General features: G+C 43.2%; 1 protein-coding gene across 1 annotated transcript in view; it reads right to left on the bottom strand.

Annotated features, from left to right (window-relative positions):
• Window positions 1–7,976, bottom strand: part of LOC137545715 (keratin, type II cytoskeletal 80-like) — a 105,232-nt gene extending 97,256 nt beyond the window's left edge. Inside the window, exon 1 of the mRNA XM_068267249.1 lies at window positions 7,457–7,976. Within this exon, the coding sequence (XP_068123350.1) occupies window positions 7,457–7,834 (378 nt within the window). The 5' untranslated portion in view covers window positions 7,835–7,976. The remainder of the gene's footprint in view (window positions 1–7,456) is intronic.
• Window positions 7,977–14,217: the final 6,241 nt, after the last annotated feature.

Genomic DNA, 14,217 nt, shown 5'->3' with positions numbered 1-14,217 from the left:
CTACAGGCTATAGTCCTATTGTGTAAAGTTATTGGAGATTTCTTCTTCAGTTTCTGCTAGAAAAGTTGGATATTCTATGTTTTGTACTTTCTCAAGTTTTCCCACTAGATGTAATTGCTAAGATGATTAAAATAATCTATGGCAGAATTATAAATGGATGCCAACTTATTTATGTCAGTTCTGCAATGCAAGTGGAGCGGTTCACTTTGTTCTAGAGTTGATGGATGGATCATTTTGATTGCAGTAAAACTGCCACCAATAATCGTACCAATACAGTGGTTGCTTTCAGAAATATACCATGCTTACACTATACTCATGTAATAGTACCCGCATTGTTTTGTTGTAAACTATCCCCACACTTCCAATTCTCCATGCTTGGAAATATTGTTCTGGGAGCATTTGTGGAGTAATCATTGTACAGACTCACTGCTTATCATCCTATTCTTTTCTGTAGAGAGGGAGAAACAAAAAAAGGTGCCATGCTATGGAAACAACAATCAAAGAAGTCAGTCAATCATTAGTGATCAAACATAACAGATCACTAATAATGTCAATGGCATCAAGTAACACCTGTACTCAGAGCAGGTATCTGCACACTTTTTCAATGAACGTTCTTTCTGACCAATAACTGGTCTACACATATCTAGGATGTGTACATAGTTCAAAGCCTGGTACACACATTCTTTATCTGTGTGGCATGAAAAAGTTGTTACAGATCGCTTCAAGAAGCAGTTTCTGACACTCTATTCAGTTCCCAGGTATATATATACCGGTCTACATCTCTACAGAGTGTAGGCGGAGCCATGAGTGGCACTGCCAAGTTGTACTATGCTTTTAGAAGTGTCTTTGACGCATTGGGTGGGATGATCCATCCAGGAGATCACAAAACAGGTGGCAAACGATTTTGGGGGTATGTACAGCTAAAATTTCCAGGCAAAGTGATCAGGAGCAATCATTTTAATAGATTGAAATCTGTAGTGTTACCATTCTGTACTGTAGCCTTGACAACGGGGACCCCTTGGGGCCCGGAAACGATTTGTTGGTTTAGGAATGGTTGTGTCACGTGTTTGAATAAACAGGACTTGGTACTTTAGAGTGTGCATACCTTCTGGAATTTCTTGTGGATTATAATACTGGTCCAGCACCTCAACAGTGGTGTGCAGCTTCTTTCTCTGTGTATAAAATCTGTAGTGTGTCTGTAGCTTTTCTCCGCCTATTGTTTGTTGTCAGGGCCGGATTTGTGGGCAGGCCTCATAGGCCGGGGACTAGGGCGGAGCCTAGGGAAGGGCGGGTTAACAGTGTCCCAACAGCTACTATGAAATCCCCCACAATAGTGGCCATGTTTGTCTGCAGCCGCCCCTCGCTTTGCTCTGCACATAGAAGCACGTCTGTGGGTGCAGCAGCGGCGGCTACAGACAGGGACAGGGCTGGCAACTTTCCTAATGTGACAGGAACAGTGTCTGCATCATCGCAGCTCTGCCTGCTGTCAATAGTTCCTCCAGAAGCCTGGCCAATAGCAACACTGGAATCCATTGTGTCCCCGCCCTCCTCCTTGCTCCTGGAGATGGTTCAAGCATTTCTTTAGCCTCGGAAGCTGGTAGGAGGAAGGAAGTGAAAACTGCAAAGTATGGTCTGCCTTTATAGATGCTCGTTCTCTTTGTGTGTCTGCTGGAACGTGTCTGTGACATATTGTTACAAACACTCCCCTGCTTCTGTGTGTCTAGCAATGATCACATTCCTCTTCTCCGTTATTAATGGCTGCTGTTCCCCAGAACTTCCTCCTCAGAATCCCAGGGCAGAGGTGCTGACCTCCATGAAAGAAAGTATGTTAATAACTTCTTCTGGGCAGGAGGGGAGGCTGACAGGGCAGCACACTGCTCAGGTGCTGATAAGAAGTTGTGTGACTGTCATAAGCTTTAGGAGATGTTCAGTGTTCCCTAGATAGATAGATATTTATATTTACTGCACACTAGTCACCATTATTAAATAACCTTACGCTGCCCAGGCTTTTTTTTATGCTGAGCCCTTGACATAACGCAAATACGTTTGAAAACCAGCAAGTGACATCACTGAAACCCTCTCCCCAGGGGCGTAGCAATAGGGGGTGCAGAGGTTGCGACTGCATCAGGACCCTTGGGCCAGAGGGGCCCTTCCTCAACTGCAGAATTAGCTTTCTATTGGTCCTGTGCTCATAATAATCACTTCTATAGATACTTTGAACAGAAGTGATCATTAACAAACTGTTTCCCATCCCCTTCCTGTACCCCTGACACTGTAGTTGCCATTGGCAGGTTTTGGTGCACCGTATCAATTGTTATGTATAGAGAGCTTGGGGGTCCCAATGTAAAACTTGCATCGGGGCCCACAGCTCTTTAGCTACACCACTGCCTCTCCCTACATTCAGAATAGCACAGTGAAGCATGGTATTCTAACTACTCCACAGTGGCGTAGCTACAGACCTCAGGGCCCCGATGCAGAATTTGGACATGCCCCCCCCCCCCCCCCCCCCCCCATACTTACTCTGCCAGTGCCCTATGTATTCTTTCAAGTGATGTGGAAGCAGACAGCAATATAGCTGTCACCTGCAGGCCAATATAGCTGTCACTGCAGGCCAGTGTCCTCAGCAAACAGGCGTGTGCACCATGTGACGCCGGTAGCATTAGATCTGGGGGAGGGAGGGTAAGGAATATTGAGGGGGTAGTGAGAAGAGAGAGCGGGATTATTAGGGGTCTGGGAAAGGGAGGGTGGGGAATATTGAGGGGGGAATGAAGAGAAAAAAGGGGGTTATTAGGGGGGGTGAGTGAGGAGAGACAGGGGGGTTATTAGGAGTCTGGGAAAGGGAGGATGAGGAATATTGAGGGAGGAGTGAGGCGAGAGAGGGGAGCTATTATTAGGGGTCAGGGGACAGTGAAGAATATTGAGGGGGAAGTGAGGAGAGACAGGGGGGTTATTAGGGGTCGGGGGAGTAAGAAGGGAGAGCAGTTAGGAGTCTGGGAAAGGGAGGGTGAAGAATATTGAGGGGGGAGTGAGGGAGGTTATTAGGAGTCTGGGGAAGAGAGGTTGAGGGGGGGCTAGTGAGAATTCTGGGGGGTGGATAGAAAGACAGGAAATTACTAGGGGTCTGGTGGAGGAAGGTTAGTGAGCCCTGTTGCGGGCTCTGGATACAGTAAAGGCTGATAAGCAGTGACAGGGAAATAAAGAGGGAGACAGCACTCACCTCTCATACCTCCCGCTCTGTTTGCCTGGGGGAAGGGAGCTCTTGGCTCATCTCCATCTTCTCCCATGCTCTGTCCTCTGTTCTTGCTGTGCCAGCCAATGGGATTTGCAGGGGCAGGGCTCGGTGAAAGAATCAAGCAACTCACAGGAACGATCATGTGAGAGGCGGAGCTACCTGCGATTTGGGGGCGGAGCTAAGCGGCTGTCACGGAGGGCCTGGGGACATAAGAGAATGCGGGGAGCAGGGGTCGGTTGCCAGTGCGACTGCTGCGACCCCTGCTCCTACACCAGTGCTACTCCAGTGGCCAAACACATCTAAACTCTCCTGTTCTTTATTGCGAGGCGCTTTAATGCTGCATACTTCTGTCAGGTGCCATAAAGAGGTATGCTGCAGCATAGCACCCCTCTACAGTGAAAGGGAGTGTAAACCTGACCCACCATTTAATAACATGATCTGTTGTGCTACTCCGCAATTTTACCTGAGCTGCAGCTACAGGGCTGCACTGGAGGAGGGGCCTTTGGGATGCGGGAACGAGGTGCTTCCTCCTCACAGAGGCTATGCCCCACGATCTGCCTGAAAGTCGGGCGGAGCAAAAGGAAGTGGTGCAAAACAGCTAAAATTTAACTATAAACAATAGCGGTGAAGATTTATTTATATATTTTGCCAGGAGCCCACTGCAAAAATCCAGATCAAGTGTGGTTTGCAGAGATGGGGGGTGGGGGCGGCCATAGATGACAACGGGCCTTGGGCGGTTAAAAGTACAAATCCGGCCCTGTTTGTTGTCATTACTCTGGATATTTTACCACAACTGATTATATGTGCTGTATTCCCAAATACTGCTACACTTTTGTTTTATTTTTGACGTACATTTAGTAAAGGCGTCCGTTGAATAAGGTGCAGGAAATAGCCAACAGTAGAATGCCCTAAAAGTATCGATATTCTACTACTTAATTCATAGCAAAATATCAGTAATATTTACTGATTTTACAATGACCTAACCCTACTCTTACACTGAGCCCTCTCTCTACTGATGCCTAATCCTAAGACTCCTCTGGTGATGCCTAACCCTGAGACCCCTCTGGTAGTGTCTAACCTTGAGACCCCTCCGGTGGTGTCTAACCTTGAGACCCCTCTGGTGATGCGTATCCCTGAGACCCCTCTGGTGATGCGTAACCCTGAGACCCCTCTGATGGTGCCTAACCATAAGACCCTCCCTTGGTGGGGCCTAACCTTAACACTCTCCCATGCTTATCATTAAATACTTTCCTGTCGATGCCTAACCCTCTCTTATGCTTTGTGCCTGCTATTTATAGCCACAGTTTGCATAGCAGCCCCAGTACCAGCTTTTTTTATCGGGCCACCTTTTCAACAGGATACGTCATGTGCCCTTTTTATCTGTTCCAAATTTTTTCTGTCTGTGCTGGCAAAACAATCCCAGAGTGCTTTTGCTAGAAAATAGATTGCCATAACATAGAGCAGAATATTCATTATTCACCTACATATCATCAGTCAGTTTATCCCTAATGGGACAGAGAATTGGGGTGACCCCTCTGGCCTGGCCTCGGAGAAGAGCTGGAGTCATTCAGGTTTAGTGAAACATGGCATGAAAACACAACATACAATTCTCTCACAAGCCACAGCAGAGTAAACCTATATCTGCTCAAACTGACTATAAATTGAGTTTTCCAGCACAGTAGTGTTGTAGACTAAACTATACTGAGAGAATGCATCTATTATAATACCGCAACTTCTAACTCTAATTTCTATATTAACAATCTTGAATTGTGAATACTGATCATTTATAAAAAGTTTTACAATATATTTGTGCATGTCCTTGTGGAATGCCCAGGGCTGTACTCTCACTTTACTGGTCTTCAGTTGCTAGTCTGCATGGAAAGATGATGGACAGTAGACCACTAGCCTTTACCATCAGTAGAACGTGGATCTTTAGCAGCAGAAAGAGGGTCTAACTTCATCCCTAACATGTTCACTGCCTTTTTATAGTCTTCCCGCAGGTTTTCGAACATTTATATCTAAGTCGAGCAAAGGAACGTAGAGAGGGGTGTAGAATGTGTCTTCTGGTACTGGTCAATTCAGTGGCTACTCAAAAATCGGGAACATGCAGGCAAAGTGCTCAGAGTATATAAACATTTGTCCAAACCCACTGGGCAAATAAGATAAAGTTCCTGGGCTTGCAGGAAGTGATGTCATTGGTCACTTATCCATGAACGGGAGTTGCTGGTGCTTTGCACAGTGCATACAGGAAAGACTCTGCCCAGCACTGTTTACTGCAGGCTTTGCATTTGAGCATCCTTGAGAACTGTTATACTGGTCCTGATGTGATAATATCTGTGCAATACTGGGGAGGAGAGGAATATTTAATGCCCAAGCTCTTTATGCTGTAATTATGTACAATGGTGCTTGAAAGTAGATTAACTATTTAAAGTGCTATATTTTTATATGGATGATTTTTAAACAAGTACTAAAAGTACATGAATACAACCTTGTTAAACAAATGAAACAAAAATTATTATATTTGGTCATGTATTGATTAAAAAAATAGATTCACTAACATATTTGCCTGTGGAAAAAGTAAGTAAATCCTTAGGATTTTCATAACATTTTAAGGTTGGAATCGGAGTCTGGTGGCTTCAGTCAATATGATGACAATCAGGTGTTTGTGAGGAATCGTTTTATCTGTAGAACGAGAATCTAGCAAAGGCTGATCACACATACAACATATTCGTCAATGTGTATTCTGGGCCGAAAAAAAGAGGCGTCTGAGGACCTCTGAAAAAGAGTTGTTGCTGTTCATAAATCCAAATTAACCTCTTCTGGATGTAAGTAATTGAAATATGTGCCTTGTTTAATTCCTGTTATTTTTGCCAGTGCATAGATTTCAATTACTCTTGCTGTGTGGTCCTGTTGCTCTCGTTATTTGCGTTGCTCTGGTGCCGCTGCAGCCTAGAGGCCTGCGCGGGTCTTATTTTTCAGACCAGCGCCTGACCCACAGCCTCGATACCCGCACCCTGCTTTGGGTCACCCGCAAAGCTGCAAACTGCTTTCTGGTGAATCTGGTACGCAATCCGATTGAAATCAAAACAGGTACCCGAACCAGACCCGCATTTCGGGTAATCCGCAGGTAACCCGCAGGTACCCAACTTGATGCCCTGTGTGGGTCTAATTTTTCAGCCCCGCTACCTGCACCCAACCCGCAACCCACTTTCTGGTGAATCTGGTACCTGCACCCGAAGACCCGCACCTGACCCGCAACCCGATTAAAGTCAAAATGGTTAACTGAACCCGACTTGCATTTCCATTAATCCGCGGATACCCGACCAGATGCAGGCCTCTACTGCAACCCACTCGCTCAGCTGTCTGATAGAGCTGACATCTGTACATCGGTCACGCGGTCAATTTCATTGGCTCCTGATCCTGCCATCACTGTGAACCAATCACAATGATCACAGCTCTGTTAAGTGCGAAATTGTCCTGTGGTCTAACAAATCGAAATTTTAAGTACTTTGTAAAAATCATGGACAATATATAACGGGTCTCTTGCCTAAAGAGGAGAAAGAGCATCTGGCTTGTTATCAACACACACCTAAAAAAAAAAAAAAACAGCATCCATAACAAAATGGGTTAGCATTATTGGGTATGACATGGCTGGCTTACACATCTGGGAAGGTACCATTAATGCTTAACAATGAAAACAACATATCTTTTTCCTGTCTACTTCAGCAAGACAATGTCCAACCACATTGTGCACGTATTACAACAGCATGGCTGCCTGCCTATTGTTCAGACCTGTCACCCATTGACATTGTGTGATGTGCGTCATGAAACAAATGAAAGCTATCACAAATGAGACCCCCAGCGACACAGTGGAAATATGCCCTCGTCCCGCTTTATTTATACATGTTGCCTGAATCAAATTCAAAATGAACATACATGTCACAAAACAATGATTTCTCCATTTGCTGTGTTGTCTTTGTACTATTTCCATTTGAATATAAGGTTTACATGATTTGTTAATGATCACACTCTGTTTATATTTACATTTTAGAGTGTCTCAGCAGTTTTGGAAGTGGGGTAGAGTCTTTAGATTGCCTGCTTAATATAGAACGCCAGTATAGAATGCACTTCAGCATCACCCTCTTCCTGAATTTCAGCTATGCAGTCTTTCAGCACTAAGAAATTTAGTTAGTTGTCACAATATGCCCTTCCCTCTGCACTCACCTTGTCTTTGAAAGACATCAGTGTAACATTCAGCTTGTCTTCTCCATCCTCCTGCTGGCCGAGCATCGGCTGCTGGGTATCAGAGGAGACTGTGACTTTAGACGCCTGCTGGCCGAGCATCGGCTGATGGGTATCAGAGGAGACTGTGACTTTAGACGTAAACACCTCTTCCAATGATGGCGATACATAGGAGCCATTAGTAGCTTCAGTGGCAGTTTTAGTGATAGTTTCAGTAGTAGTTTCAGTAGTAGTAATACAGGATTCTGTGTATCTTTCTGTCACAACCGAGCTGAGAGGCAAATGATTCTGTCTCTCATCTAGAAACCTGGTGAGCCAGGAGGGCACTTCAGACCCAGAGGATTGAGAGAACGTAGCCATTGCACAGCCAGGGAAGTTGCCGTGAGATCCTATAACAAAACCTTTTTTTTGTGGACAGGATTCCGTGAAGAGCAGAGTGGGAGAGCACACAGCCAGCCTGGGTGTGCCTGACAGGGAGAGGCTGCAATTACCAGCCACCTGAGAGATACACTGGGGTGTCAGCCATTTGGTATGCTAATGTGCCATGCACAAAAATCCCTCACAAGTACCGTATTAATGTTTACATGCCCAGTATTACTGCATGTGCGCTTTAAGGGATGTGGTACAAGCATTCATTACTAGAAGCACTCCACTAGTCAGCGTCCTACAAACAGTGCTTTAAGCACTTATGCATGCCTTGACTAATATGTAATGCTGTTCACATGCAATGTAGGAAATTCTTTTATTACAGGAACTAAGTCACAAGTTTTAGGGCCATGGTAGATTAGCCATAGTAGAAAAGCTCTGTATTTGGAGTTTTTAAATGCAGGAGAGCATGAGATATTCTGCAAACCAAAACACCATTCTGCTGATCTGTAGACGCCCTAAATGTAGTTCCATCATCCATCAAATGTGAGCATTGATGAATAAGGGCTGCTGCACACCAAGAGCAGTTCTGAGCGTTTTTAAAAATGCTTGTGGGCTGAAAACCGCTTGGCTAATGTATTGCAATGGGATGGTGCACACTTGAGCGGTTCGTTTTTTCCCCAAATGCAAATTCAGGTCCTCCAGCATTTTTGCTGATTTCTGAGGCGATTCTTACTCAATGTTAAAGTGGAATGAAACTCAGCATTTCTTCTTTGCTCTAAAAAATAATTTACAGCATATTATATACAACCAGCATTTTTTTTTTTTACTAGAACAGTATTCAATGGGTTACACAAAGGACTTAAAAGTTCAGTGCAGAGAAATCTGGACGCAACGGAAGTGGCGATAATGTTATCTTGTGTTTACTTAATTGTATCAAGTGAGGAATGTGACACATTCCCTGACTGTGCAGAAGCTCCTGGACACAGACAGTCAGAAAGCATTTCTGCCTTCTATACATAATGAATAAAACCAGTTATGAATAAAATGCAAAGTTAGCTCTCAAAGCAAAAAATTTACTTTTGGGAACTTGTAATTTCTAAATGAATAATAATACTTATGCACAAATGCAAATATGATAACCGTATGGCATATAAAAAGTAGGAAAACATGTTTTTATTGAATATTTCAGGGTTTTATACCGCTTTAAGTATAGGAAAGTGGAAAACCGCTCTGAAAAATGCTAGATCGGAGCGGTTTTTAAAGCGTTTTTGTTACAGTAGCTGTTCAGTTACAGCTATACTGTAACAAAATATAAAAAAGCTACACCAAAATGCTCCACAAAATGCTAGGCATGTTTATAAAACTGCTCCAAACATGCCTAGTATCGCTCTGAAAAACCACTTCAAAAAACACCGGCACTTGCTGATAAGCTAGCGGTTTTTGGTGTGCCCTGGCCCTAAAACAGGTTTCATTAATTGCCATGTTTTACTTTTGGATCAGGCAGGGGCACCTAAAAAGAACTGTTAGGGCTCATTCACACTATGTGCTGCGCTGTCAGTTTTGACGCAACGCACATAGTGTACGATCCACATGGCAATATGAAAGTCCATAGACTTCCATGTTACCATTCACACTACAGGTGTGCGTTCCCATGCGTTACGGTGTAACGCTTCTGGGTACATAAAATCGCACAACGCGCACGTTTCCCGATGGGTACGGCTGCCGGCGTCTGCGCTCTGGCGTTCCCCGACGTGCATTCCGTGCGTTGACCGTGCGATGGCAACGCAAGCACGAAATCGTATTCGTGCTTGCGTTGTGTAGTGTGAATGAGCCCTTAAAGGCAAACCTCCCAACGTTTTAAAATAAGAAAGAGACACTTAAGCCACACCCCTGCCACAACGCTAATCGCACCCCAAACACACCCCTAGTCACGCAAATCATAAAGATTTCATATGAAAATAATGCAGTTTTATAAGTCAAACCACACTGATCCTTTCTATCCTGATTCATTTTCCTTCATAATAACATTTTAAAATAAGAAATATATCAATTTAAAGGATGGGAATAAAGTTTATAGTCCATAAAACACATTTCTTCAGTAGAAAAATACATATATTTACACAGATCTGTACATCAGTACTGAAACAGGGACAAATGAGGAAGGAAGAGGGACTGACGGACAGGGTACTGAAAGAGGGACAGTTCCTCCAAAAGAGGGACATTTGGGAGCTATGGTTAAAGAGAATCTGAAGTGAAAATTAACTTATAAGATAATGAATTGAATGTGTAGTACAGCGAAGAAATAGAACATTAGTAGCAAATAAAAGTCTAATATTGTTTTCCAGTACAGGAAGTGTTAAAGGGAACCTGAGACAAATTTTTATAAAAGATTTATACATACCTGTGGCTTCCTCCATCCTCTGACCAAACTCATGGGGCTTCTACCAGGACGAGGAGGAGGAGGAGGAAGACGGTATCACTTGAAGGTACACTTTAAGAAAGTTTAGTTGTTATCTATGCAAAAGAGCTTCTCTGAGCTCTCCGACCAAGCTTGGTCAGCTACAGTGCGGTTTTCTGAAGCACTTATCTCAACCTGTTTCTCACTGTTTCTTGTTTATTAGAGGACCCTTTCATACTGAGGTGGCGCTGTAAATTTACCTCACCCCACTGCAGCCTAATAAGTCTATGGGGGAGTTCAAACTCCTCACATTGCGGTACGCTGTGCCGGAAGTGCCCTATCTAACTCGTGTCCATACCTACAATACCATGCTGCTCCTGTGGTGATCTGCATTGGACTGGAAGCCTATGGTAACGCAGTTTTAGCGGCGCAAATGCACAGAAGCGTATTCTAACAATACACCTCTGTGCACGTCATCAACAGTGCGCGTCACTTCCTGCTTGCCTGGATGCCAGATGGGGATTACTGCGTATTAACACGGTAATCCCCGAAGGCCTGGTTTTGGCAGTGCAGTGGCCTGTGTGCACCGCACCGCCAATCTGCAGTGTGAAGCTGGCCTAAGTTTTTACTGCAGGAAAGTTCAAAGGGTCATTAGCTCTGCTCTGTGTAATAGTTAAAAATGCAGAGTGTACTTTGTAAACTGCAATTATTAGAGAATGGCACAATGTTATAAAAATAAAGCTATATAACTGAAAATAAAAATGAGACCCTTTTCTTTGCTACTAATTACCGGTAAGTGTTTTTCTTTAAAGTGACAATGAAGTGAAAAAAAATGTATGATATAATTAATTGTATGTATAATTCATAGAACATGAATTATACATACAATTAATTATATCATACATTTTTTTTTCACTTCATTGTCACTTTAAAGAAAAACACTTAATGAGGAACTGTAGTAAAAATAATATAAATAATAAAATTGGGGTTTTTGTTGAGTTTTTTTTTACAATATTCATTTGTAAATAATTTAGCCTGTGTGTGCCCATTGTAAAATGTTTCCTTTCCCTGATTTACATTTTAAAATGTATCACAGGTGGCGACATATTCAGGCCTGTCCTGTGATCTCTGCTGAATGCTTGTTTACTAAAAGTTCTATGGGCAGGATAAAATATACCTGGTCTCCTAGAATAATGGGGGGGGGGGGGGATTCTGCATATTTAATCAGCCTAGGCATCACTTTGAGAGTGGGGCTACATACCATTATCCAGCAAAATGTACAGTATGTTTCAGAATATAAGACGCTCTGGAATATAAGATGCATCTAGGTTTAGAATGCAAAAATCAGGGGGGAAAAAAAAACAACTAGACTTGGTGCAACTATAGTGCAGGAGCTTCTTGTGGACCTTTTTCCCCCAAGCGGTTTCTAAGCTTCTTTAAAGAGTACCCGAGGTGGATATAGATTATAGGACACAGAGGCATGTTCTCTGCCCAATGACATGCCTCTGTGTCCTTCTGGTGCCTTGCTTAGGAGGCAGCGGTGTACTTACCTCCCAGAAGCAGACACTAGGACTGTCAATGTGAAATCAATATCAATTTATTGGCATACTCCAAAATAAGGTTGCAACGCATTTCGCAGGCTTAACCCCGCTTCTTCAGGCAAATAACAGGAGTATATGGCAGCAATAGGTCAGACATACACAGAGCGCTTCTGTCAGACCGCCTCCCTTGCATTTCCTCCCCTGCATTGCTCCCCCGCCTCCTCACATCACTCCCCGACCTCCTTCAATCACCAGCTAAGCCATGACCCAGCAAGTACTTCTGGGTCCTGGCCATCTTGGATTTATTGCTGGTGACCGGAGGATGAGCAGGGCCACAGAGAGCGGCGTGGAGTGGCGAAGAGGTATCCAGGAGGAGGCGTGGAGCAGGTAGTATATTTTTTTTTTTTTTTTTTTAAAGCCGGCTCGGGTTCTCTTTAACCACTTCACTACTGAGGGAGTTTTTCCTTTTTGTACCAGAGCAATTTTTACCTTTCAGTGATCCTTCCATTCATTCACCTATAACTTTATTGCTACTTATCACAATGAAACTATCTATATCTTGATTTTTTTCACCACCAATTAGGCTTTGTTTGGGTGGTAAATTTTGCTAAAAACTATCTTATTCTAAATGCATTTTAACAGGAAAAATAAGAAACAAATGGAAAAAAAATATTTCTCGGTTTTCGGCCATTATATTTTTAAAATAATACATGCTACTGTAATTAAAACCTACACATTTGATTTGCCCATTTGTTCTGATTATTAAAATATTTCTCTACTACAATGTATGGCGCCAATATTTTATTTGGAAATAAAGGTGCATTTTTACAATTTTGCATCCATCACTAATTACAAGCCCATCATTTCACAAGTAACAGTAATATACTCTTTTGACATACATATTAAAAAGTTCAGTCCCTAAGGTAACTATTTATGTTTTTTTTGTCATTTTTTTAAATATGCATATCATTTATTTAGATAACTATGGGTGAGAGTGGGAGGTAACGGGTTAATCTTAAATGTAATGGTAGGTGGGTTTTCATTTAAAAAAATGAATGCATGTGTAATTTTACTATTTGGCAACAAGATGTCCTTGCACATTATTTTCTATTAAGTACGCTAAACAGGAAGTAATGCGTTCACATTTTGCTCTGGAAGATACAATGACGCAGGCACCTCATTGATGCCGGCGATCATTGATATGGGTCTTGGATTAATTAATGGGAACTACATTCCCATTCATTTATCTCCCCACTAAAGGGTGGTGGCGAGCAGCTGCCACGTGCAACCATGGATAAATATCTACGACCCTGGGCATGAACTCAAGTCCTGCGGGATGTAGATATACTGTAGCAAACCACATAAGTGGTTAAGCTACACTGCCCAGCTACAATACACTATCACCAGTTACACTGCACTACACTACACAAACTCCTGCTGCCCTATCAGCTTAGCTACACTGCACTACCCAATAAGGCACTTTCACTGCACTAAACTTACACTACACTACCAGAGCTGGGACAAGGTCCTCCAGCACTCAATGCTGAGACACCAAAGTGCGCCCTTCCATCCCTCCCACCCCAGCTGTCACACACTGACTAAGGCTATTAGACTAAGGCTATTAGACTAAGAGGGCCACAGGGCCCACAACCTCCCCAACACCTTAATCTCTAGTTATCTGGCTTGCAGTCACTGCTATGTATCCCCTTTTCTTATTTCTTTCTGCTTCAAACACAATTAGGAATGACAGCTGAATGAATTGTGCGCCCCCTCCTACACTGCGCCCTGAGGCTGGAGCCTCTCCAGCCTATGCCTCGGCCCGGCCCTGTACACTACTACTTCAGTACGGTACACTCTGATCTCACACACATGGCATGGTCCTCCAACACCCCCCCCCCCCCCCACACACACACACCCGCGCTCTCCAGAATTACTCTTATGAAACACATGTTATTACATTACATCTATATATGCTGCAAAGAAGAAGGAAAATGGATGAACATCAGAACTGGGCCTCTCCAGTCCCGATGGTAGCTGCTATGCTGCTTGTGAACAGGCAGAGGAAGAAGGGAAGTTTTATAAGTTATTTTATGGTGCTTTGGTTAACCTAGCAATTACTCTGGTGAATGTAAAGCATAACTTCAGGCACAAGCTTTATATGGGAGGAGTAATAGTCGTATAAAGAAGCTTTGTTTTTGTAAGACTTAGAAGCATTTTAATGACCTAGATGAATGTATACTTGGTAATGTGCCTTGTGTTGATGTACTTGCAGCGTGGGGATCCCATGTCTGAACTAAGCAATGTCATCACAATAAGATGGGTGCCCGCTAGGGATGGTCAAGGAGATGCAAATAATTCTGCAGAATTGAGTATGAATTTTATACATTTAGTTTATACATGCAAATTAATGCAGCTTGAAAATTGATCAGTTGGTC

This window comes from Hyperolius riggenbachi, chromosome 2 (genome assembly GCF_040937935.1).
Source record: "Hyperolius riggenbachi isolate aHypRig1 chromosome 2, aHypRig1.pri, whole genome shotgun sequence".
NCBI lineage: Eukaryota > Metazoa > Chordata > Amphibia > Anura > Hyperoliidae > Hyperolius > Hyperolius riggenbachi.
The sequence above is the reverse complement of the archived record's forward strand: the minus strand, read 5'-3'. Positions and strand labels throughout refer to the sequence as shown.